The sequence below is a fragment of the Pollachius pollachius genome (genome assembly GCF_949987615.1).
Source record: "Pollachius pollachius genome assembly, chromosome: 6".
Lineage (NCBI taxonomy): Eukaryota > Metazoa > Chordata > Actinopteri > Gadiformes > Gadidae > Pollachius > Pollachius pollachius.
The window spans coordinates 26652171-26678528 of NC_136939.1; the positions used below are offsets into that span (position 1 = coordinate 26652171).

The 26358-nt window shown below is 49.3% G+C and overlaps 1 protein-coding gene across 5 annotated transcripts; it reads right to left on the reverse strand.

Annotated features, from left to right (window-relative positions):
- On the reverse strand, positions 1–25808 carry LOC307077345 (abl interactor 2-like). 5 transcript variants are annotated; one of them, XM_079738740.1, is made up of 10 exons: positions 25652–25808; positions 19929–20096; positions 19670–19846; positions 14124–14224; positions 12348–12488; positions 8916–9040; positions 4789–4952; positions 3429–3507; positions 2653–2859; positions 1–1554 (listed from the first exon to the last, which is right to left on the reverse strand). In XM_079738740.1, exons 1-10 carry the CDS (start codon positions 25766–25768, stop codon positions 1379–1381), a joined length of 1455 nt encoding a protein of 484 aa, XP_079594866.1. In that variant the 5' UTR covers positions 25769–25808; the 3' UTR covers positions 1–1378. The 5 variants fall into 5 exon arrangements, with proteins under 5 accessions (XP_079594866.1, XP_079594863.1, XP_079594862.1 ...); XM_079738737.1 differs by lacking the exon at positions 3429–3507 and having other exon boundaries at positions 4800–4952; positions 8916–9037; XM_079738736.1 differs by lacking the exon at positions 3429–3507 and having other exon boundaries at positions 4800–4952.
- Positions 25809–26358: the final 550 nt, after the last annotated feature.

The window sequence follows — 26358 nt, forward strand, 5'->3', positions numbered from 1 at the left end:
GATGCAAACGGTTCCCGTGACGGGGCTGATATTTATTGCGATGAAGAGACAAGCGTCAGACAGAACAAGCACTTGGTTATGGCACGGGTCCCGAGAACCGAAAATGAAAACAACCACTCATCGGAAATATTAAGACATTAAGACCGCCGGCCGGAGGACAAAAGAAACATCTGCTTTTTTCATATCGAAACATGCGTCTGTCACCCGGCAACGGAATGGAAACCCACTAAAAGAAGTCAAATACAAACCAGGCCCGTAATAGTCGTTAAAGCCCTTCAAAAATACATCTCAGTTTACACAATTAATATCACCATGGGAACGAGGCCTTGTTTATCGCCTTCCGTTTGAAAACTCCCAACAAACTTTACGTTTACGAGCTACGAAAGTCGGAAGCGTCTATTATTGTTTTGCACGAAGGGGGAAGCGACTTTTTGGCTGTCGGGCTGAATTATGGGATGGCTCCCTGTGTGGGGGGGGCGGTCCCGCCCTAAAAACAGCAGGGGGCGGAGCCTAGTGGTGTCACGCCCCCCTGTCAGTCAATAGGTTACTAGTAAGTTACAATAACCCGTTCCAAATCAACCTGTAAAAAAATACTTCTGTTTTTCTAACTAAGCGGGACTTTGATATCGTATACATTTATATATCTTTCATATATATAGATTCATGTGTCTACTTTAGTCTAGTGTAGGACTTTGTCTGTGCTTATACTCTGTAGCTTCGAGGGCTTTGGCACCTTGGAACCTTTGGTTCCACGTTCCGGAACTCTCAGATCCAGAATTCTAGAAAGTTCAGGATTTCTTCTTGGTCAGTCGGCGACGTCAAACGCAAGCCCCGCCCCTTCCAGGGCTGGCTGCGTGGAGAACACGATAAAAACATCAACAACAAAACAACAAACCCCGGTTTCAAACCCACAACCCAGTCCAACTACTGAGGCCAAATAAATACTGCTTAGAAAGATCGGAACAAAGATCGGAATGAGAAGTCGCAACCGCGTAAAACTAAATCTCCCAAATGCTGAATAATGAGTAAAGAATATTGTATTACAGGTTAGAGTATATATGGAGAGGAGCGGAGAAACAAAATGGCGGCGTGGCGACGGGCCAACGTCAGTTTGTCGTTTAGAACTCCTTCAAAAAAAGAAAAATGGAAAATTCTTCCTCCCAGTCTGGTACTTCTTCCCAGTTCTCCCAGTCCAGTTCCCCCCCAGTCAGGCTCCCAATTCAGCTCCCAGTCGGGTAGATCCTCCCAGTCCTCCCAGTAGAGTGATCATGCTCTGTCTGACCAAAGTCCCTGACTTTTTCCCCTGGCGTGGGAAGGGGGGGCGGGGCTCTAGTGGGCTCCCCCCCCCCCCTCTCCTCCCCCTGTGGGGGCGGGGCCTCTAGTCGGCGTAGTGCATGATGCTTTCCACGTAGTTGCCGGGGAACAGGCCGGTGGTGCCCCCCATGGTGCCCTCATACCAGCCATCGTCGTTCTTCTTGATCACATAGATGATGGCCCCCTCCATGAAGGACAGCTCGTCCTCCTTGTCCCTCGCATAGTCGTAGATCGCCACCACTGGGGGGAGGGGAGAGTCAGGGTCCTTATTGATTTTATTTGAACCTTTTGACATAAAATATGAACAGCACTCGGTGTCATACATTTGAATACATAAACATTCAGGGATGTCCCAATAAAGCCCGAAGGCTTATTTCCATTGTGGTCCCTGCGTGGCAGGCTGTGTGGTCCTACTCACGTCCTGTTCCCTGCTGATGCCCCTAGACCCGCCTCTCGCCACGCGATTGGTCAGAACCGATATGAGGCAGGACAAAGCCATGTCTAAGAAGTCTAAGACCTTGACCCTTTACCTGAAGCCTTAGAGAGCCTAACGAGTAGCAGCCTAACGAGGGGGGGCCGAACAAGCTCATCTCTCTCCAGGTAGGTGGGGAGGGGGTCCTCCTAACGAGGGGCGGGCCTAACGAGGAGGGATTCACCTTCCTCCAGGTAGGTGGGGGGGGCCAGGGGGGCTCCTCCTAACGAAGGGGGTCTAACGAGGGGCGGGGTCTAACGAGGAGGGACTCACCTTCCTCCAGGTAGGTGGGGGAGGGGGTCCTCCTAACGAGGGGGTCTAACGAGCAGCAGCCTAACGAGGGGCGGGGTCTAACGAGGAGGGACTCACCTTCCTCCAGGTAGGTGGGGGAGGGGGTCCTCCTAACGAGGGGGGTCTAACGAGGGGCGGGGTCTAACGAGGAGGGACTCACCTTCCTCCAGGTAGGTGGGGGAGGGGGTCCTCCTAACGAGGGGGGTCTAACGAGGGGCGGGGTCTAACGAGGAGGGACTCACCTTCCTCCAGGTAGGTGGGGGGGGGTCCTCCTAACGAGGGGGTCTAACGAGCAGCAGCCTAACGAGGAGGGACTCACCTTTCTCCAGGTAGGTGGGGGGGGTCCTCCTAACGAGGGGGGCCTAACGAGGGGCGGGGTCTAACGAGGAGGGACTCACCTTTCTCCAGGTAGGTGGGGGAGGGGGTCCTCCTAACGAGGGGGGCCTAACGAGCAGCAGCCTAACGAGGGGCGGGGTCTAACGAGGAGGGACTCACCTTTCTCCAGGTAGGTGAGGGGGGGTCCTCCTAACGAGGGGGGCCTAACGAGGGGCGGGGTCTAACGAGGAGGGACTCACCTTTCTCCAGGTAGGTGCGGGGGGCCCAGGGGGGGTCTTCCTCGGCATAGGGGTCGCTGTACTCCACCACGGCCGACTCCTCCTCTTCCTCCTCCTCCTCCCCGTCCAGCTCCTCCTCCTCGTACTCCTCCTGCAGGGGGGGGGGCGGGGCCAGCTCCTCAAACACCGGCTCCTCGGCAGGCGGAGGGGGCGGGGGCACGTCCGAGACTGGGGGGAGACACAGAATGGCCAATCAGGAGAGGGGACACCGGGGGCGGGACCAGCGATTGGAGGTGAGAGAAGGGGGCGGGACTGACGAAAAGCATTGGTCACTCACAACTCACCCAGAGAGCGAAATCCCCAAACATTTATACTATAACAAAATAAATAACCATTTAACTGTTAAGGAGAATAGGCAGTGTAGGGAGAGCAGTGCATGCTGGGATATCATCCTCCTGGAACCACACATGCTGTGGATTACCATGGTAACCTTGGGCCCATCAAAAGGAAGGCGGGAGAGATCGTGTCTAAGAGAGTGAAGCCAGACCCAGGAAACGTTGTCCATGCAAAGGGAGAGAGAGACGGACGGACGGACAGACAGACAGAGAGAGCTGGCGGGGGGAGAGCCAGAGACAGACAGGGAGACACAGTCGAGATGGAGGGAGGGAGCTTGACCCATTACAAAGGGAAGAGAGCATGCAGTCATCTGTTCATGCGTTCATCTGTTCATGCGTTCATCACACCGTGCAACCACATGGTGAGGCGGTCCTCAAGTCCAGGAGGCGGGGGGGACTTACTGGTCTCCTGCACTCGGGCCACGAAGCCCACCAGAGGGAGCTGGGGGGTGATCTGCATGGCTGGGGGGGGGGGGGGGGCCTGACACACACACACACAGACACAGAGAGATGGTGACACAGAGAGATATAGGGAACAGAAACAGTGACGAAAACACACAAACACACACGCACATACAAGAGAGAGACAGAGCCACACACACACACACACAAACAGGGAGACAGAGAGAAAGTGAGACAGAGAAAGAGTGATACACACACAGAGAAAGAGTTTAAGTGAGAGACAGACAGAGGGATATATATAAACACAGGAGACGGAAAGGGAGGTGTGAGGACTTGTCAGGTAAATACAGAGCAGAACCAATCATCACATGATGAGATCAGCCAGGTGTTGGACCGGAGGGAGAGAACAGATGTTCTGCATCCTGTAAGAATGTCTTCAACACAAAGAGGACTGAGCACTGAGACAGGGAGACTAGAGGATTATCACAGGGCTTCTGCAGAGAGCGTCTCTATCCTACAAAGTCTACTTCTACTGATGGAGCCAACACCGACCTCATGAATACAGTAAGCAGAAGGGATTTGTTGGAGCCAGAATGGGTTACTGTAGGTTTTGTGTTATGGTTATTATTTATGGTAAAGAAATACATGGTTATAATATGTGTAGTTTATGTTTTGCATTCGTTATCATTTTTAATGATGTCTCCCCTATATACCCTCCCCCTCAGACAGACTGCAGCACCTTAAAAAGCAGTCTCATTTCCCCTCATTGATCAGGCAAGCGCTGTTTTTGGAACAGGAAAAAGTCAACTGTTTGCATCTCCATGATGCTTGGACTAACGTATTCAAGGTAGCATAACCCATTTTACATTGTCAAGAAACAATAAATGTTTTTTTGTTACACCCATGAACCATCTTGCAATTGATTTAGCAGCGTCATCCTAAAGCTGGATTAGCAATTCGGTTCTACAGGAATAAAGTGTATGAACTCAAGGTGTATTGACCAATGAACCATCGCTCTCACACAGACACACAGACAGACGTTTCTATGAACATCCTAACTGTACCCACAGAGACATACTGTTGTTTCTCTTTCTCCTGACAAACAGACTTATTGTAAGTCGCTCTGGGTAAAGCGTCTGCTACACGCCCTGAGTGTAAACACCCTGAGTGTAAACGCCCTGAGTGTAAACTCCCTGAGTGTAAACACCCTGAGTGTAAACACCCTGAGTGTAAACTCCCTGAGTGTAAACACCCTGAGTGTAAACGCCCTGAGTGTAAAACCTCACAGCACAGCGCTGTGTTTCAAAGCGGCGTTAACACAGCTCTGGTGAACATGTGTGTAGGGCGAGGTGACGTGGCCCCGGCCGGTACCTTGGCCCTGGGTGAAGTGCGGGCCCCCGTTGAGCTGGTGGTGGGCGGGCTGCCCGGTGACAGAGGAGGGCCGGCGGTAGGGCAGGGACCCCCCCACCGGGGGACTCTGCACCGTCTGCAGCGGCCGGTTCATCGAGTAGAACTGAGGCGCACCTGGGGGGCGGACACACGGACGTTAGGGTTAGGGTTTAGGTAACCGGACGGAGTAGGGCTAGGGTTAGGGTGACCCTAACCCTAACCCTTACCACCTGGGGGGTGGACACACGGACGTTAGCGTATTTTCATCTTCCTCATCACATTCTAAAGGCTGAAGCTGGACCAATGAGACGCTGGCACTGTGAGCCTCATCCACTGAATGGAGGATGAGGTTTGATCAGCAGAAACCAACAGGGCAGGTTCACAAGCATGGAATGACAGCGGCTATGTAGCGGTAGCATCGTAGCGGTAGCATGGTAGCGACGTGACGACATCCAGCCCGGTGCATTCAAAACACGACAACATCAACAAGACGTGGCCAGGGGCTGTCGATGGATCCATGGCGACAATGGGATGGGGAGGAGAGGCGAGATGGACCAACTGAAACCACGGAAACAGAGAACAACTCCAAACGCACTATGGATCTTTGTATGTGTGCGTTGAATAAACTCACTGAGCGACACACTGAACCACAATCAAAACTCAAAAACACAAACTTAAAGGTCCCATGGCAAGAAAATGTCACTTTATGAGGTTTCCTAACATTAATATGAGTTCCCCTAGCCTGCCTATGGTCCCCCAGTAGCTAGAAATGGCGTTAGGTGTAAAACGAGCACTAGGTATGCTGCTCTGCCTTTGAAAGAACACATTTCGATTTCGAATTTGGCCCCATATGTCGTCATAAGGGGCCAGGTTACCTCCCCATCTTTGCTTTGCCCTCCCAGAGAATTTGGCTTGCTAATGAGACAATGAGCTACGACTGTTGTACACTTCTTTGTTATTTGGACAACCGTTCTGCTGTTGGAGTTATGGCGCATAACACGTCGGGTTCTCTGACGTCACTGGTATTTCTGGTATTTCCCCCACTACGAGACTCGTAGTGGGGGTTATCTCAGCCATGGTTGAGAAGGAATTGGGAGAAGCCCCGCTACCTGCTGCCGAGGCACCACCGTCACAGGGCGGTGGTGCCTTGGCGTTGCCCGCTGCCCGCTTCCGAGACGGTGTTGCCTTGGCAGCGGGGCTACCGCGGGAGACAATCGCGTGCAACAATCCCTTTCTCCTCCAATGTCGCGGTTCAGTCTACTTCAGATTGATGTGGAAGTGGAAGTACCAGAGACGTCAGAGAACCTGACGCAGTCGTTTGAGATTCATAATATCGTCTGGAGGCGCACACAGCTTTTGGCCGTGATAATATATATTATATGATATAGATATCTATGTATAATATGATATTATTTAGATATAGAGCTCCAGGACTCCTGCCGGAGCACCTGGAGTGTTCTAGAATACTTACAGAACATGTCCAAAGGCTGTGTGCGCCTCGCCATTGTGATACATCCACTGTAAACATGAGCGCACGGTACCGTGGTCGCAAGCTGCTCAGGGCTACACCCCCACCCTCCACTTTGACCCATCTCTAAAAACGGCACGTTTGTGGAAAGCTCATCGTGGGACTGGCCCGTAGTGGCTGTAATTCTGAACCAAGGCTGAATTTCACGAACGTCTTTAAGTACTGCATTAAGGGCCCACTAACACCTATATATAAGCATCCATAAACTAGCATAAATGGGACCCTTAACAAACCTCTCAAAGAAAGGAAAAAGAAAAGGAAAATGGAGATGACGGTATCCATGGCAACAGCATCCATCTTAATGGAGGAGGGAGGGGCCTCAAGCAGGAGGAGGGAGGGGCATCAGGCAGGAGGAGGGAGGGGCCTCAGGCAGGAGGGGGGAGGGGCCTCAGGCAGGAGGGGGGAGGGGCCTCAGGCAGGAGGGGGGAGGGTGTGGAAGGAGGTGGGATGCAGGTGGTTGGGGGGGATTGAGGCACTCACCTTGTGTCGGCAGGGGGGTGAAGGCGTGGCCTGTGCTAGCGGGGGGGACGGAGGAGGGAGGGAGCAGGGGTGGGGGGGGAGGGGGGGGGACAGGCAGGGGCTCCGCGAGGGGGGGGACCTGGGGGGGCCCGTCCAGGGCTGTGGTGGGGGCCCCGGGGCTGGGGGCGGGGCTGGGGGCGGGGCTAAGGGTGCCGGGGGTGGGGGGGGTGGAGAGGGGAGGGGTGGCGCCTGGGGGGAGGCATTCAGGAGGAGGGGGGGGAGGAGGAGGGATGAGGAGAGGAGGAGGAGGAGGAGGAGGAGGAGGAGGAGGAGGAGGAGGAGGAAGAGGAGAGAAGGAGGGAGAGAGCAGCAGCAGAATCAACAGGAGAGGTCAGAGGTCATGTGACTAGAGGTCAGAGAGACTCTGGTTCTACGATGGAACCATCAGGGGGTCCGGTGGTCTCATCAGGACCACCACCGTGGTGAACTGATTTGATTGGGGAGTCGAGACGGACCGTCAGAGCAGAGGTCAAGGAGACTCCTCTTCAAGAGGGTGTGTTTGTGTGTGTGTGAGAGTGAGACAAAGAGAGTGAGACAGAGAGAGTGAGACTGAAATAGTGAGACATATAGAGTGAGCCAGAGTGATACTGGACATAGAATGAGACATATATATTGATACATATAGGGCCCTATTTTAACTGTCTAAAACACAAGTGAGAAGCGCCAAACGCAAGTAGCTTTGGGGGCGGTTCTATGGCAATGTTTTTATTTTACCGGCGGATAAATGACTCCTGCGCCCCGACGCAAATCTAAAAAGGGTTGCCCTGAAGTAGCCTAATTACCCGTAGGTGTGGTTTGGGCGTAACGTGGAATAAACCAATGAGAGTGCCATCTTCCATCCCCTTTAAGAGCCATAAGCGCATTTGAATCTGACAAGTTGATATTTTGACAGCGCGTTTGCAGTCTCCGATGAGACAGATGCATGATCACATGAATTTTAAACTTCAAATGGCTCAGTTTATGGCCAAATAATATGGCCTAATTCACACATGGAATAGCGTTTTCTTCCACAACTTCAGAAATACTCAAATAAATTTCTGTAAAGAAAAGTTAACACACATGATATGCAGTAACTGGTTCTATATAATGATGTACGCAATACATTAACAAACATTGTTTCTTACCAGTATTGTATCCATTATCGTTATCAACTTGTGTTCCTAATATGCATGTGTCCCCCCGTTAATAAACATTGCCATGGACTGTATTATGCGTTACGCTTTTAGTTTGCGTGTGTTTAAACAGATGGACGCACACACGCGCGCCAACATTCATTAATTATTTTACACATACAAACACGCGCGCCCGCATTCATTCATTCTTTTTAACACTCATTCGCGGTAAAACAATGTTTTCTAACAATCAAATACTCATCAATCCTAAAAGTTATGGGCTTGTACACGATGTCTGTGTCAAGAAAAAATGTGATTGCTGTACGGTGTTTGCAGATGCATTGATTTAAAAGTACAACTTATTACCGCTGTATCAGCTGTTCTTTCCCAAATTATTTACCAAGAATGTGTGGCTAGGTAGATGAGAGAAGCAAAGTGTATGCGCGAGGTGCACAAGCAACATTATGCATGTGCCCTTAAAATAGCATTTGAACAACGCGCCACTGACTTTAAACCAGGTATTTCCTGGTTTGTGGCGCAAGTGGTTTCTGAAACTGCAAAATAGCACCAGGGAACGTTTGCGCCAGAACATGCCTCCTCCTTTCGCTGAACTCCCCGTTGGGGCGCAAGATCGTTCCCTAATTTAGCGGCGCGTGCTTGTGGAGGGAAAAGAATGCTCTGCGCCAATTGCAAACTAGCAAAGATACATGCATCGGTGTAGAAAGTCAATTGCGCTGGATGCAAGACAGGGCTCATAGAGTGAGACAGAGATAGTGAGACATAGAGAGTGAGACAGAAAGGGTGAGTCTGATAGTAAGACATCAATACTGAGAGAGAGTGAGCCATACAGAGTGAGACATGAAGAGTGAGTTAGAGAGTAAGTGTGTCTGTGTGTGTGTGTAGAAGAGATGGTGAGGCAGAAAGAGTGAGTGAGTGTACCTGGGAAGGCGGTGGGCGGGGCCGGCGTCGGTACGGCGATTGGCAAGCCCACGCTGCCACTCCCGCTGTTCTCTCTGCTGCTGCTGCGGCTGCTGCTAGGGTGGCTGCCCCCACTGCTGCCACTACTGGAGAGAGGCAGACACACAGAGAGCGAGGGACACGGTTAGGGTTCACTCCCACTGTTCTCTCTGCTGCTAGGATGGCTGCCCCCACTGCTGCCACTACTGGAGACAGAGAGAGACACACAGAGACACACACACACACGCACACAGAGACACACACACACACACACACACACACAGACAGACAGCGAGACACAGACACACACAGAGACAGACAGAGACAGACACACACAGGGACACACACACACACACAGACACAGAATCACACAGAGAGACAAGAGAGAGAGACACACACACACAGGGAGATACAGAGACACACACAGAAACAAACAGAGACACACACACACACACACAGACACACACAGACAGACAAACAGGGAGACACACACAGAGACACACAGACACTTATGGTACGGCCACACTGAACGTGTTACGCGCGTTAAAGAGGCGTTGAAAATCTGCATTTTGCATATGGAACCATTGGTTTAGGCGTGTAGATGCGTTACACGCGCTAAAGCAGCACGTTAGGCGCGTTAGACGCGTTTTACGCACCTAAATAACGCGCCCAACGCACCAACGCGCAGAGTTCAAAAAATGTAACTTTTGACGCGCCTACGCGTGACGCTTAGCCGCGACAGCCAATCAGCGTTGAGCTTGACCCGACGTCACTGGCAGAGAGACGGGGGACGCACAGAAGCAAAAGAACATGGATGACCAAGTCATCGTTTCAGTCTGTGCTGAAACGATGAGGAGGTTGTGAAACTCACCCAGCTGTGAGCGCCTACGGAGGATGTCATGCACTAGAGATTCTCTGCCCGAGCCCGGAAATATCGGCCCGACCCGAGGGCCGGGTCGGGCCGATATTTCCCACCACTATCCTCGGACCGGGCCTTTGATCGAGCGTTTGTGGGTTTTTTTTAATCATTGCTTTGTTGGCCTAATCTGAGGAGAAATCTATACCATAAACAGAAATATTATAGGCCTTTATTACACGGGTCTTCTCAATGCTGTGGAACGCTCTGTTCACTTACATGGGTAGTAGTCCTGTAACTTGTCAACCCCAGCGTCTTCGGTTGCTAAGCGACGTCAACGTCTTTTGCGGACTATTTCTCTGCTAATCAACAATGCGAATGCTGGTAACGAATAAATTGTAAAAAGACAAACCATGTGAAGTTATTTTTTCGTTTTGGCAAGTAGCCGTGCAATAAGTGGGATAATGTATAGAACATCGTCGGTCATTATCAAAAATAAGCCCCTTCAGGGCGAAGCAAGACATCTCCACTGGGCCGGCTCATCTATCTACGTAGGCACGCTAGGCACGTTGAACCATTTTTGTGACACACAATGATCAAGCATCAGGTTAGGAGCGTAACGCGTTCCGTGTGGCCGTACCTTTATAGAAGTTAAACATTAACCATCCCTCTCTTCATACTCTGAGGAGTCTTAAGGATGACATTATAAAATCTTCCGTTTTCAAAATCAGCCTCTTCTTACATCACAGGTGGGCGTATATACGCTGGATAGATCAGTCTACCAGCATACCCAGTGGACTGTAGCAAACGCTGCTCATCTATCTGTCATACCTCTCGCTGGACACACCCACCTGTGATTTCATAAGAGGCAGATTTTCAAAACGGCTTGTAACGGCTTACCACACTCACATCTGCTGGTGTAATATGTCCCCTTTAAACACTTCATGGTCACCCTGGTCTGGTTTCTACAACGGCCATTTGATGATCACGTGGTACAAACTAGACGGATACGTCCGTACGAGGCTAAATACTAGTAGTAAACTAAGGAGTAATCTAGTAGTTTAAAGGGTACTAGTTACAGCCTTAGTGGTTACCTGATGGATAGTAGTAGCCTAGGTAGTAGACCAAGTAGCAGGCTATGTAGTAGTACTAGTAGTCTAGTAGTAGACTAAGTAGCAGGCTATGTAGTAGTCTAGTAGTAGACTAAGTGATAGTCTAGTATATAATAAATAAAGGGTACCAGCTACAGCCTGTGTTGTCTGATGAAGCTGAGTTCTCTTCTGAGACGTCAGAGAAGAAGCACTTGTTCTACAGAACAGTAGAGTACAGTAGATAACAACAGTAGAGTAGAGAATAGTAGAGTACAGACCCGTAGAGTAGAGTAGAGAATAGTAGAGTACAGTACAGAACAGTAGAGTACGGTAGAGAACAATAGAGTACAGTAGAGTACACTAGAGTTCAGAAGAGTACGGTAGAGTACAGAACAGTACAATAGAGTACGGTAGAGTACAGTAGAGTACAGTAGACTACACTAGAGTTCAGAAGAGTACGGTAGTGTACGGTAGAGTACAGAACAGTACAATAGAGTACGGTAGAGTACAGTAGAGTACAGTAGAATACACTAGAGTTCAGAAGAGTACGGTAGTGTACGGTAGAGTACAGAACAGTACAATAGAGTACAGTAGAGTACAGTAGAGTACACTAGAGTTCAGAAGAGTATGGTAGTGTATGGTAGAGTACAGAACAGTACAATAGAGTACGGTAGAGTACAGTAGAGTACAGTAGAGTACACTAGAGTTCAGAAGAGTACGGTAGTGTACGGTAGAGTACAGAACAGTACAATAGAGTACGGTAGATTGCAATAGAGTATGGTAGAGTACGGTAGAGTACAGTAGAGTATGGTAGAGTACGGTAGAATACGGTAGAATACGGTAGAGTACATTAGACCAAGAGCGTTTCATTCTAGGCGAGGGGAGCGAGACCACATCACAGTGAGAAGGGTTATGAACACAAGACGGACAGCAGACAGACGGACGAGATGAAAGGAAGCAGCGCCGGACGAGGGGTTTGGGGGGGGAAGTGTTCGTGTCGGCTAGTCATGAGAAAGAGGAGGAAGAGAAGGAGACAGGAAAAACAAGGACTCAACTAAGGAAAAGGGTGACGGGCTACGGGGGCTTTCATGTTGGTAATAAAAGTTTGGAAGAGTTCCGAAGGGGTTTGGGAGAGTTCGGAAAGGGTTTCGGAGAGTTCGGATGGGGTTTCGGAAAGTTCGGAAGGGGTTTCGGAAAGTTCGGAAGGGGTTTGGGAGAGTTCGGTAGGGGTTCAGAAGAGTTCGGAAGGGGTTTGGGAGGGTTCAGAAAAGTACGGGAGAGTTCGGATGGGGTTTGGAAGAGTTCAGAAAGGGTGTGGGAGTTTGAAAGAGGTTTGGGAGTGGTCGGATGACTTCGGGAGAGGTTGGAAAAGTTTGGAAAAGTTCAGAAAGGTTTTGAAGAGTTGGGAGGGATTGGATTGGGTTGGGAGGGATGGGATGGGTTTGGGGGGGGGGGGGGGGGGTTCACCTGTAGGTGCGGGTCCTCTGAGAAACGGATCGGGCGGGGCTCTGCAGGGGGGGCGGCCCGGTGCGGGTCGGACTCGAGACGTAGTCGTTAGGGACAACGGGGGGGCGGACCGGCTCGAGGGTCCGGTAGGGGGATTGGCGCCTGCGGGGGGTGGGGGGGGAGGGGGGGGGAGAGGACAGGGAGTAGGGGGGGGGGGAGGAGAGGGAGTAAGGAGAGGAGGAGAGGGAGGAGAAAGGAGAGGAGGAGAGGGAGGAGAGAGAGAGAGAGATAGGGAGAGAGAGAGAGAGAGAGAGAGAAGGAAGAGAGGAGGAGAGGAGAGGAGAGGGGGGAGAGAGGAGGGGGAGGAGGAGAGAGAAGGAGGAGAAAGAGAGGGGAGGGAGGAGGAGGAGAGAGAGGGGAGGGAGGAGGAGGAGGAGAGAGGGGGGAGGGAGGAGGGAGGAGAGAGAGAGAAGGAGAGGGAGGAGGAAGGAGGAAAGAGAGATTGAGGAGAGTTATTTGGAGGAGTAAAGAGGAGGAGAGAAGAAGAGTAGGAGATGGGAGGAGAGGTGAAGGTGGTGGGGATAGGAGGGGGGAGGAGAGAGGGAGGGAGGAGGGGGAGAGCAAAGAAACAAACAGGTGCAAACTTAAAAAACTGGGAGATGTGACTGGTGGAACAGGGGGGGGGACATTGATTAGGGGGGGGGGGGGGGGGGGTGACAGGAGCGTCGTCAGGGCAACACACAGCTGGGGGCCGGGGGCGGACCTCAGCGACGCTACGGAGACACAAACACTAACGATGGTCCTTTCCTCTCCCTGCTCCTTGATGTTGGGGGGGGGGGGTCATTGTACCGACCAATGAGGGGAGGGCTGCTACTGGGAGTGGTAGTACTGGGAGGGCTGGCTCTATTCCTCCAGAACCACTTCCTGCTCCAGATCCACCTCCTGCTCTATTCCTCCTGAACCACTTCCTGCTCCAGATCCACCTCCTGCTCTATTCCTCCAGAACCACTTCCTGCTCCAGATCCACTTCCTGCTCTATTCCTCCAGAACCACTTCCTGCTCCAGATCCACTTCCTGCTCTATTCCTCCTGAACCACTTCCTGCTCCAGAACCACTTCCTGCTCTATTCCTCCAGAACCACTTCCTGCTCCAGATCTACTTCCTGCTCTATTCCTCCTGAACCACTTCCTGCTCCAGAACCACTTCCTGCTCTATTCCTCCAGAACCACTTCCTGCTCCAGATCCACTTCCTGCTCTATTCCTCCAGAACCACTTCCTGCTCCAGAACCACTTCCTGCTCTATTCCTCCAGAACCGCTTCCTGCTATATTCCTCCAGAACCACTTCCTGCTCTATTCCTCTAGTGCCGTGGTGCTCCAGAACCACTTCCTGTGGACTCTGATCTACTGAGGTTAGGGAGCATAGGGCCCCTGGCCACACTGTCATCTAGAGAGTATCAGGCTAGCTTCTAGAGAACCCTAAGCAGCACTAACATGTGTTTTAGGGAGGGAGGCGGGGCTTGAATGGGGAGGAGAGGCGGTTGCTGTGACAACCAGGACCAGGTGGAGGGTGAAAGGGACAGCCATCACCAGGAAGTAAATTAAACCTTCAACCAGATAAATGAACACACACACACACACGCACGCACGCACACACACACGCACACACGCACACACACACACACACACCTGATACTGCTGATGCCAGATCATTCCACTATCTTCACAGAGCAGTGAATTACTGCTGACCCAAGCAGCGCTGTGGCCCCTAGACCGGAGGTCAGGGGTCGGGTACGTACCCCAGGGTGCCCTTGCGGGAGGTGGGGGGGCTTGGGGGCTTCTGTGTCGGGGGGTTGGTGCGAGGCAGCGGGCCCCCCGCCTTCACGCTCTGGGCGCTGGCCTGCAGGAGGAGGAGGGGTTAGTGGTCTGGTCTGACACAGGGGCCCCAATATAACACAGTGTAACACAGGGGCCCCAATATAACACAGGGGCCCCAATATACCTCAGTGTAACATAGGGGCCCCAATATAACTCAGTGTAACAAAGGGGCCCCAATATACCTTAGTGTAACACAGGGCCCCCAATATACCTCAATGTACCACAAGGGCCCCAATATAACACAGGGACCCCGGTATAACTCAGTGTAACACAGGGGCCCCAATATAACACAGGGGCCCCAATATAACACAGGGGCCACAAAATAACACAGGGGCCCCAATATACCTCAGTGTAACACAGGGGCCCCAATATAACACAGGGGCCCCAATATAACACAGGGGCCACAAAATAACACAGGGGCCCCAATATACCTCAGTGTAACACAGGGGCCCCAATATACCTCAGTGTAACACAGGGGCCCCAATATACCTCAGTGTAACATAGGGCCCCAATATAACTCAGTGTAACAAAGGGGCCCCAATATACCTTAGTGTAACACAGGGCCCCCAATATACCACAAGGGCCCCAATATAACACAGGGACCCCGGTATAACTCAGTGTAACACAGGGGCCCCAATATTTACCAATCAGCCAATCACAGCCAAGTACATGCTTCTAGATCACGCCGCCAGTACCACGATTGGTTGACAAATATGAATTTAAATAATGAGCAACGCCCCCTTTATCCAGTGTTAAGGGTTAAGCTTGTCTGTTTAAGACTAGGGGCCCTAGAAGGATTTTCAAATACAAAAATATCTATAATTTACAAGATGAAGATGAACGACTCAAAACAAACGTCCCCTTACGCCCCCCGTCATGCCTCTCAGACACTTACCTTAAACCTCAACAACCACTGAGAGGTTAAATAAGAGAGCAGAGAGAGAAGATAGAGGAAACGGAGAGTTAGTAGCAGATAGGAGGCAGAGAGACACCATAAGGTCATGATTATCAGACGAAGAGAGGGTAAGGGCGTATTCACACCTGCCTTATTTGGTTCGAACCAAAACAAGAAAATTGCTGGTGCGGATCTTTTGGGCTGGTGTGAATACAAACCATCTAACTCTTGTGCGGACCAAACAGCCGGTCCGAGACCCAGCTGGAGAGGTGTTCTCGGTTCGTTTCCAAACGAACGCTGGTGCGGTTCGCTTGAGATGTGAAAGTGACCACGCTCGGTCCGACCCAGTTCTAAAAATAATACGCCTTTTTGGACGCAACAGGCTCCCACTGCTGCTTGTTTATTTATATTGTTTGATTAGCGCGGTAAATTCAAAGATCAACGTCACGTTATAAGACCGGCATCACGTTATCAGACCCGTTAAAAATGTGCCATGGCTCAACATGGAGCGAAGAGGAGACGAAATGTCTTTTGGATATTTGGGCAGACACCGAGCGGTCCGCGGATAGCATTAAAAATTGCAATGTGAAAAGGAACCGCACCCAACCAAAAAATAAACATTGCGTTTTGGTCCGGACCAAAGAGATCGAACTAAGGACTTTCCTGGTGTGAGTGCGCCCTTAAACATAGAGGTGCAGACATCAACATCACTGTATAAGATAAGTTCATGATTATCAGACAAAGAGATTGTTAAACAGAGGTGCAGACATCAACATCAATGTATAAGATAAGTTCATGATTATCAGACAAAGAGAGTTAATGACAGAGGTGCAGACATCAACATCACCGGGTTAGTTTGACATTATTCCGTACTGTTATGCTGTAATCCATTTGGATGGTACGTTGTTACATGCAAGTCGTAAATTGCAAATCTCCCAGCTTTCTTGCAGAATTTGCGGAGGCATGTCCCCTTTTGGTCGTAGTATATTTCCAGTTTCTCATTAAAATCTACATTAAATTGACCAACGTGATACAAATACAAAGAAAATAAATCTCTTCACGGGCGCAGCCATTTTTGTTGACGAGTAGTACGTTCGGCTAACCTGGCTCCGCCCGCCTAAGTACTTCCGCTCAATTTGAATTTCCCTTCAGTACTAGGTCTGGGTCTGCGGTATGTTAGTGGGTTTTCTCCGTCTACATTTTCTGCGACCAATCAGCGAACAGAGGGAGTGGCTGAGAACAATGACTCTCGTTGACAAACATCTTCACACACAGTGTTTGGTTTATTTACAGCCTGCGCACAACGTGATTCCCGGCCAAACGTAAGCGATTGGTTATGGCAGATCCAGAGTGGCACTGGGCAGATCTAATAGTTTTAAACTCCAACAGACACCCGCCTTCAAGTGAGTTAACGTTTGTCAATTGAGTAGATCCAGACTTTCTATAAAAATGAAATGAAGTACGAGAGTCTGGTAGGACCAGGTTAATGTTCGGCCTCACTGAACTCACTCTACTTTCAAAGTGACGAGATACAACGACCAAAAGGGGGTGTGCCTCAGTGAAATTCCGCAAGAAAAGTAAATACATGAAACACAACGTCAACGTTGGGTTTCCTGACATTTAAGTTTACCATTCTGAGTGATTCATGGGTAATGTAATCCTTCCCCTGCTGCTTCCCCAATCAAGACAGAGCTCTTCCCTTTTCTATATAATGTGATGTTTAACGCAGACTGAATAGAGTGTTAATGAGTGACACTGAGCTCGCCTGAGTGAATCAAACTCAGAGCTGTAATGACCTGCTTTAGTATTTCAAATAGGAATGCTATGTTTCTTTGAGATTGAGAGGAAGAATTGCGTCAATCCTACCAACTAAATGAATATTCAGTTATTCTTCTCTCGAGCAATGGCCCCTTGAGTTGATGCGTTTATCGGGTGTTTGATTTGACACGTTGTTCAGCCCGTTATTAAACATTCATTATTAACTCTCTTTCTGAGCAGCAGTTAAATATGAATGCTTGCAGCGGCTGGCTCTGCTAGATCCTTTGATCCTCCCAGTCCTTCTCCGATGCCTCTGATTGCAGAGGAGAAACAGTATGGATGTTGTGGCGGTGTGTGGTGAAATAGGTGTGTCACGCTCTAGCTGCAGCCTATAGGAGGCCCTCAGATACGGCAGGAAATGCCTTTGTTGAGGTTGGAAGGCAAGAGAGCAAACTATTTCTTGACCAAATTATTTGTATTATTTACATTATTCTTCACATTATTCTTCGCATTGAAAGCGACATTGTTTGTGTTTATTTCGTTTCATTTTCCTGGAAAGTCAACAGGATTATTGTTTAATAAATAAGCCAACATCAAGTTAAACCCTCTGTGCAGGCTTTCAAGGAAATGTTCGCATCTGTGCCTCTAACCTGAAGATGGAATAAGGGTGAGCAAAGGGTTTGCCACTTAGACCTCACACCTTCTCCTCCTCTGAACCTCACTCTTTCTCTGAACCTCACTCCTTCTCCTCCTCTGAACCTCACTCCTTCTCTGAACCTCACTCCTTCTCCTCCTCTGAACCTCACTCCTTCTACTCCTCTGAACCTCACTCCTTCTGCTCCTCTGATCCTCACTCCTTCTGCTCCTCTGAACCTCACTCCTTCTCCTTCTCTGAACCTCAGTCCTTCTGCTCCTCAGTCCTTCTGCTCCTCTGAACCTCACTCCTTCTGCTCCTCTGAACCTCACTCCTTATGCTCCTCTGAACCTCACTCCTTCTGCTCCTCTGAACCTCAGTCCTTCTCCTCTGAACCTCACTCCTTCTCCTCCTCTGAACCTCACTCCTTCTCCTCCTCTGAACCTCACCCCTTCTCCTCCTCTGAACCTCACTCCTGCTCATTTTCCTCCTCTGAACATAAGTCCTTCTCCTCTGTCCTTCTCGTTCTCTAAAACTCAGTCCTTCTCCTTCTCCGAACCACCTCAGCCCTTCTCCTTTGAGCCACTTCAGCCCTTCTCATAGTTGACAAGATATTCTGCGGTCTGTCCTGGCCTCTTTGGTAGTGGCTTACCCACAATATTTACTTTATTAAGGCACTTTTCTCCACTAAGGGCCAAATGACCAGACATGCCAATGGCCCAAAGTTACAGTGAAATCTGTCACAAGCCCAACTTTGATGCCAGGTAAGGGTGATATAGATCTTTTTTTTTATTTTTCAAGGCCCTCTGGCTCTTTCTATGTCCCTCTCTCTCTGGCACTCTCTGTCTCTGTCTCTGGCTCTCTCTCTCTGTGCAAGTTTGTGTCCAGTGTTGAAGTTAAGTTATAATTACCTCGTGAAATATTGTTATTACAGTGTAAAGTTTTGACATGAAAAAGTTACTGTATTTACGCGTTACTTACTTTTTAACGCGTTACACACAACACTAGCTGTGTTTACATGGACAACTCTGATCCGATTAGATTTCTAATCGGAATAGATCAGTTCCCATCATGCAATCCGGATGTACTGTATATATGGCATTTACAAAAGTGGTAAGCGTTTGTTCGTATGTCTCTCGCGCACAATCCTTATGTCGGTCTTGACTTATATGATATTAGGTTGTAGTACAGAACGCCGGTCATTGTCGGGAAAATAAGCCCCGACAGGGCGAACCGGGCCCCGACAGCACGAACCGGACCCCGACGCAAAGCGGAGGTCTCTTGCTCCGCCCGGAAGGGTTTTATTTTCGATAATGACTGGCGACGTTCTATACATTATTACATGGCTCCTTGCCAAAACGAAACAATATCTTCACACAGTATGTCTTTTTACAATTACCATTCATAGTGTTGATCAGCAGGGAAATAGTCTGCCAAAGACGTTGACGTCGCTTAGCAACCCGACAAGCTGGGGTTGTTACGTTACCAGCTGCTGATGCCATCGCTCTAAGTTCAGTAGCCGCCCCCAGCCCAAACCAATCGGATGACGATTATAGCTAACCCCTCTTCTATTCCGCATAGAATTCTATTCCGATCAGAGAATTGTATTCCGATTTAGGCCTATATATGATCATTTTTTATTCTGATTGAGCCGTTCTTCCACTTGTAATCGGATCAGAAGTGTCCATGCTGCTGTCTACTGGTCACACCGGTCTCACGGTAACGTCAAAATCCATACCTTAGCGCAAATTCACACCGTGGTACTTTCTAAACGTTTATACAGTACAAGTCTTTAAATATCGATTTATTTTGTCTTTCAAATGATTATTGTCTTTCAAATGAATTTGAACTAACAGAAGCGAACTCGCGAAGAGGTTTTGCAGCAAGCCAGCCGGGTATATCCAGTTTGTTTGAGTGCACGCACCACGTGACATCATTGATATCACTCAGGTCCTACTCGCAACATAAAAATTAATCTGCGCAAGTTTAAGTAATTTTAGGAGGTAAGCCTGCATGTAAATTACACAAATTGAAAAACTCATAGGCCTAGTTGGAAATTTAATATCTCGTCAGATGACGCTTATTACTTGTTAATACTTTTTATTGGCCTTAATTTGGGCTTATTAAATTTACTACCTTTTAATACCTTTAACAACCCCGCGGAAACCCTGTCCTCCTACCTTGACCCCGTGACCCATGTCGTCCAGGGTGTTGTAGTCGATGGGCTTGCGGATGTAGCGGACCGGCCTCTCCGGGTTGGCGGGGGCGATGATCTTGTGCGTCCGCGCCGTGTTCTTATTGGTCGTCAGGATGCCGATCTCCCGCCGAGCGACCTTCTCCTTGTGGATGTCCACCGTCTGGGGGGAGGGGTCAGGGGTCATGGGTCAGAGACCAATCAAACACATACTGACAAACCGAGTCTACACACACACCCTCTACCTGGGAGATGTGGTTGATTGAGCTCTCCATGCGGCGGAGTTGGGAGGCCTGGATGTCCAACATCTGCAGCACGTTGTTGGCCAGTGTGTTGATCAGGTAGGCCACGGAGGCCAGGCTTTGGGTAGCGTAGTTCTTAGTCTCCTCCAGCGCCCGGTGCTTATCTGGGGACTGCAGGGAGAGAGAGGAGGTCAGGACTACAAAGATGGACGATAGAGCAACGGAGAGAGGTCAGGACTGCAAAGATGGACGACAGAGCAACGGAGAGAGGTCAGGACTACAAAGATGGATGACAGAGCAACGGAGAGAGGACGTCAAGACTACAAAGATGGACGACAGACACGGTGAGAGGCGGTCTGGGCCCGGTTTCCCGAAACCTTCTTAAAGCCTTCTTAGCACTATGTCATTCGTTACCTCTACTTTAAGTCGTACCTTAACATCTCGCGTGTTTCCCGAAACGTTCTTTGCTACGAATCTCTTACGTACGTCGTTCGTTGGTAAGATTGGTCTGAAGCGCTCGTAGAACCTTCTTAGCTCTACCATAGTGATGGTTCACCTTCTGACGCTAGTCGCCGCCACTACGCCTACCTTTGGAAATTCCCATGTGGCGGCGACTAGCGTCAGGAGCTGAACCATCACTATGGTAGAGCTAAGAAGGTTCTACGAGCGCTTCAGACCAATCTTACCAACGAACGACGTACGTAAGAGATTCGTAGCGAAGAACGTTTCGGGAAACACGCAAAGAACTTAAAGAAGAGGTTACGAATGTCGTCGTTAAGAAGGCTTTAAGAAGGTTTCGGGAAACAGTTCACATCCGTAGCCAATTGAGGCCAAATTAAACAGCATGTTTTAATTAAGGATGTTGTCTCGACTGTTCTTTGTTTGGGCCATGGATGCAGCAAGGCGAGGTCAGCTCAACTCGCTTCCAATAATTTCAAAAACTTGTGTCTTCCAAAACATGTATTTATTTTACAAATCAGAAATGAACAAAACTGTCTTCTAAATTAAGGAAAATATATTAGAAGCAGGTTATTATACTGGGAAACTAATAAACCATTATAAGAAACGAGTGAACGTAAAGTGGTCAAAAGACTTTTTTCTACCACCTAAATAAACTATTCATAATGCAGCTTTCATTTCAAAATGTATATATATTTTTTAAATCAGTGTAGGCTATGCTATGTTCGCCCATGGTTAAATAATTGTTTAGGCCTACTAGAAGGATTTCGAGCAATGTTTTATTTGCAAAGACTGCAATATTTTTTAGAACGCTATCATGCACCTGCGCATGAAATGGAAACTCGATCTCTGAGCAATCGATTTCAGCACGTTCTTTCTGGACAGCGCCATTTACGAACGACGTAAGCAGTGTTCCCTAAGAAGACTCCTAAGAGACCGTTCGCGAACCACGCCTATAGAGGCAAACAACTTTGATAAGTCTAAACGTAGGAGTCTTCGTAGCGGGCTAAGAGACAACGTGATCGGGAAACCGGGCCCAGGTCTACAAAGATGGACGACAGCAACGGAGAGAGGAGGTCAGGACTAAAAAGATGGACGAAAAAATGAGGTCAGAACTACAAAGATGGATGCCTGGGCTGTTTGACTCATGACACATAGTCATCAGACACATTTTATGCCGCCTTCAAAACATCTCAGAGGTTCGGAAGCTCTTACGTGTCTTAACATGGTGCGATGGTTGAGCAAGAATTTATCAGGTGATGTTTATAATTGTTAGCTATAATGTATCGTAATGCAAATGTTAGAATGGGTGATAAGTTTGTCTCTTAGTGCTTGCTGCAAGTTCACTTTAGTCCATCAATGAAATGGGCAGCCATTGTTGTGAACCTGATTTCGGAGGACTCGGGTTGCTTTACTTCCGCATGAAACTGAGCGAAAACTCAGACCCAACAGAGTGTTCCAAGAACTTTCCTCCGAGCTTAAGGTCTGAACCTCCGAAACTCCCGGAAACTCAGAGCGTTTTGAAGGCGGCCTTAGTCCAAAGAGACTTGCAGGAACTGGAAGTAAGGCATAAACAGATTTTGCAAATACGAGAGGAAGGCTCTGGAGAAAGAGGTTACAGCATTTAGGTTTATTAGGAGGGGAGTCAGTGAAGGTTTCAGCCTTCAGGTTTATTAAGAGAGGAGTCAGTGAAGGTTTCAGCCTTTAGGTTTATTAGAAGAGGAGTCTGTGAAGGTTTCAGCCTTTAGGTTTATTAGGAGGAGTCAGTGAAGGTTTCAGCCTTTAGGTTTATCAGGAGGAGTCAGTGAAGGTTTCAGCGTTTAGGTTTATTAGGAGAGGAGTCTGTGAAGGTTTCAGCCTTTAGGTTTATTAGGAGGAGTCAGTGAAGGTTTCAGCCTTTAGGTTTATCAGGAGGAGTCAGTGAAGGTTTCAGCGTTTAGGTTTATTAGGAGAGGAGTCTGTGAAGGTTTAAGGGTTTAGGTTCATTAGAAGAGGAGTCAGTGAAGGTTTCAGCGTTTAGGTTTATTAGGAGAGGAGTCTGTGAAGGTTTCAGCCTTTAGGTTTATCAGGAGGAGTCAGTGAAGGCTTCAGCGTTTTGGTTTATCAGGAGGAGTCAGTGAAGGTGTCAGCGTTTAGGTTTATTAGGAGAGAAGTCAGTGCAGGTTTCAGCGTTTAGGTTCATTAGAAGAGGAGTCAGTGAAGGTTTCAGCATTTAGGTTAGGAGAGGAGTCAGTGAAGGTTTCAGCGTTTAGGTTTATTAGGAGAGGAGTCCGTTAAGGTTTCTTAGGCCGGCAGACACTTTGTGGTTGTGTGCGGGAATGGAAGAGCAATGAGCAAAGGACAGAGGATGAAGTGGGCCAACAGACAATCAATAAACAGACGGGGACACCGAGACGAACAGCCAATCAGCCTGCAGAGGAAGGGCTGGGAGGAGGAGGAGACTGCATCTCTCCATGTGTCACACCAAAGTGATCGGTTCATTCTACATTCTGCAGCACCAGAGTCTAGTGATGGAGGACCCTTCAACCGGAGCGTGCATCTCTCTCTCTCTCTCTCTCGCTCTCTCTCTCTCAGGAGGGCCCAGGGGCCACTAGAGGTGTGTAGGGGCCCAGGGGCCACTAGTGGGCCTGTAGGGGGCCTGTAGGGCCTAGGAGCCACTTGGGGGCATGTAAGGGGAGTGTAGGGGCCTAGGGGCCACTAGGGGGCCTGTAGGGGCTGTGTGTGCAGACGGAGGGGCCAATAGGGGGCCTGTAGGGGCCACTAGGGGGCGTGTATGGGTTATGTAGGGGCCCAGGGGACACTAGGGGGCCTGTAGGGGCCCAGGGGCCACTAGGGGGCGTGTGCGCAGATGGAGGGGCCACACACACAGTGGGGGGCCTCAAGGTAGAGTACACCGTGTTCAACACACACACTCAACTCATCAGCTAGAGAAAGAGGCAGATGGCTGCTTTACCTCTCACAGAGAGGAGGAGGAGGAGGAGGAGGAGGTCATGTGATGCTGCTGCTTTAGGAGCGGGGGAATGCATAGGGATGACTCCGGATGAGAGCACATGACAGTCTGTGACACTCAGTCACAGCTCAACTATTAATAACCTCAACATGGAGACATGTGATGGAGGGGGCACCACACTGTCACATCTACACCATCACATCTACACCGTTGGGGGAACTGACCTTTAGGTGGAGGGTAGACTCAATGTTTAAAACATCTCATATCCAACACATTACATCTGAGACGCAGAAGTCTTGGCTGATACAGTAAACATTATGATGAGGTGATAAACCGTGTTCATGGTCTAAAATGAACATTTAGCATTATGACACACCTTTCAATTGAATCCCAAAAATTTGGAAACCAATTCTTGGGTGAACACCAGGTGGGGGGGGGGCTGTGTGACTGTGTGTGTGTGTGTGTGTGTGTGTGTGTGTGTGTGTGTGTGTGTGTGTGTGTGTGTGTGTGTGTGTGTGTGTGTGACTGTGTGTGTGTGTGTGTGTGGTGTGTTTGCCTTCCACATTGTAAATGTGTGTGACCTGTGCATACACATCTACATCAACATCAACACATCCATAACCTAACCCTAACCCTCTACTGAACCAGCGGCCCAACCCTCCACCAGTCTCCTGGTATGAGGAGCCGACCGGTAGATCCTGCTGGGTGAGTAGGCTCTGACACCTGGCCTCACCTTCCGCTCAGCGTCAGAACCCCTGCGGTGAACTCAACCTGTCCGACCACACCGCCCCACCCCCACCACACCGACACACACATCACAGGCCGACTAGAGAGAGAGAGAGCAGCAGCCATTGTAAGGTATTCTAATGAGAGAACGAGAGAATGAGAGAGAACCAGAGAGGGAGGGACAGAAGGAGAGAAGAGAGATGGAGAGTTAGAACGAGAGCGAACGAGAGACGGAAGGAGAGAGAGAAGAGGGATGGAGAATGAGAACGAGAGAGAGAGAGAGAGAACGAAAGAATGAGAGAAAGGGAGAACGAGAGAAAGGGAAAACGAGAGAGCGAGAGAGACGGAAGGAGTGGGTGGACTTAAAGAGGAGTTGGACTGGATTCAAAAGGCGTCTAAACTTTAATGAGGGGATTTATCTCACACACACACACACACACACACACACACACAGACGTTTATAGGAGAGACCTTATAGCGTTCCTTAATAAAATAGACAGTGCTTCCACTGTAGGCGGTGTCTGGTCAGTGTGAGATACCTAGAGATACCTAGACCTGTGGACCATCAACAGTACTGGGACATGATGTGATGTAGTGATGCTGGTCTGGTTCCTCCCAGAGGGAGATGATGTGAGGTAGTGACGGTAGTCTGGATCCTCTCAGAGGGAGATGGTAGGTCTGTGTGGAGGTGTAGCAAGTGTCTCTACAGATGAGCTGCTGTCAGCACCTTATCAGACACCATGCATCAAGTAATTATCTATACCAAGTACACATCAGATACTACCGTCCACAGTACTATATCAACTACTACTATATCAAATACTAACAGTAGGAACATGTATCAGGTACTACAGTCCACAATACTTATCAGATACTACCGTCAACAGTAGGGACATGCATCAAGTACTACAGTCAACCGTACTATATCAAGTACCGTATCTGATGCATGTCCCTACTGTTGACAGTACTATCTCATGTCATCATCAGATACAACCGTCAACAGACAGAACATCCATCAGATACTACCGTCAATAGTAGGGACATGCATCAGATACAACAATACAATCTCATGTATCAGGTACTACTGTGTGGTGAATCTATGGTCTCTGTAGAGAGCGCCTCTCTGTCGCAGCAGAACCACCGGGAGTACCTCACCAAGGAGCCTCCCGTCAGCTCCCCGGGAGCAGCGCCCCGCTCCCCGGGAGAAGCACCCCGGCGGCGGTCTGGTTAATCACCGAGGAGCCTCACGTCCGCTCCCGTGGAGCAGCGCCCCGCCGGCGGTCTGGTTCCCATTAGGACCCGAGGAGCCTCCGCTAGCTAGGCGGCTAACAGAGCCGTGAACGACGGGAAAACGATGCCCGTTCGTGGATAAAAAATTAAACCTCTAAAACCAGCTATTTAACGTAGTGGGGTCTCTGGCGGATGATTATCCGTCATCTGGGTGATAATCAGACACTAATGTGACGTCTGTGGTTCCTCCTCCGTCCGCAGCGGCTAGTTAGCTTAGCATCGCTTCTCCGGGAGGCGCTCAGGCGCTCCCCGGAGAGGAGAGCCGAATCCCCGGGAGGCGGAGCGCTCACCGACCGCTCACCTGGACATAGTTGCTCTCGCAGTACTCCGCGACCCTCTCCAGGTTGGTGAAGCTGTCCAGTAAGGCGCTCCGGCCGGCCGGGATCTCCTCTTCCAGAAGCATCTGTAGCTCCGCCATCTTCACATCTTTAGCCGTGTGTGTGTGTGTGTGTGTGTGTGTGTGTGTGTGTGTGTGTGTGTGTGTGTGTGTGTGTGTTTTTGTGTGTGTGTGTGTGTGTGTGTGTGTGTCCCGGTGGCCGGTTGCGGTACTGCAGGGCTCTCCGTTCATCGCGGTCACGACTATTCTGCATTCCCGCAGACTCCCACGTCAACACGCATGGAGGAACCGCAGCTGAATAATACTATTTTATTTAATATCTTTTTGCTTTTTTTTTTTTTTTTTGCTGAATAAGCAACAAAGGTATGTGTTCAAAATGCTCCTCTTATAATGTTGGTAGCTTATTTCGAGATATATTATATATATTTAATAAATATATATATATATATTATGATTCAAATATATAATAAATTACACTAATTACTAATTAGTTATGGCTAGCTCACTGAGTTAGATACCGACGTCTCTCTTAGAAAATACCATACAGTATTAATTTATAAATACTAAATACATAAAAACAAACAAATTAGACAAACGATGCGTTGAGGGTTTTTGTTCCGTTTGTATTTAAAAAAGAAAAGTATTTCTATCTTCATCTTACTAAAAATATA

What these genes read in the sequence shown, in the direction of transcription:
- LOC307077345 (XM_079738740.1), bottom strand. Translation starts at nt 25,768, where the DNA reads ATGGCGGAGCTACAGATGCTTCTGGAAGAGGAGATCCCGGCCGGCCGG. An exon ending in CAGAGGACCCGCACCTACAG is followed by an intron (nt 9,041 to 12,347) that starts GTGAACCCCCCC and finishes GCCTCTCTCCAG; the next exon opens with TAGTGGCAGCAGTGGGGGCA. An exon ending in AGGGCCAAGGTACCGGCCGG is followed by an intron (nt 3,508 to 4,788) that starts GGCCACGTCACC and finishes TGTGTGTGTCAG; the next exon opens with GCCCCCCCCCCCCCCCCAGC.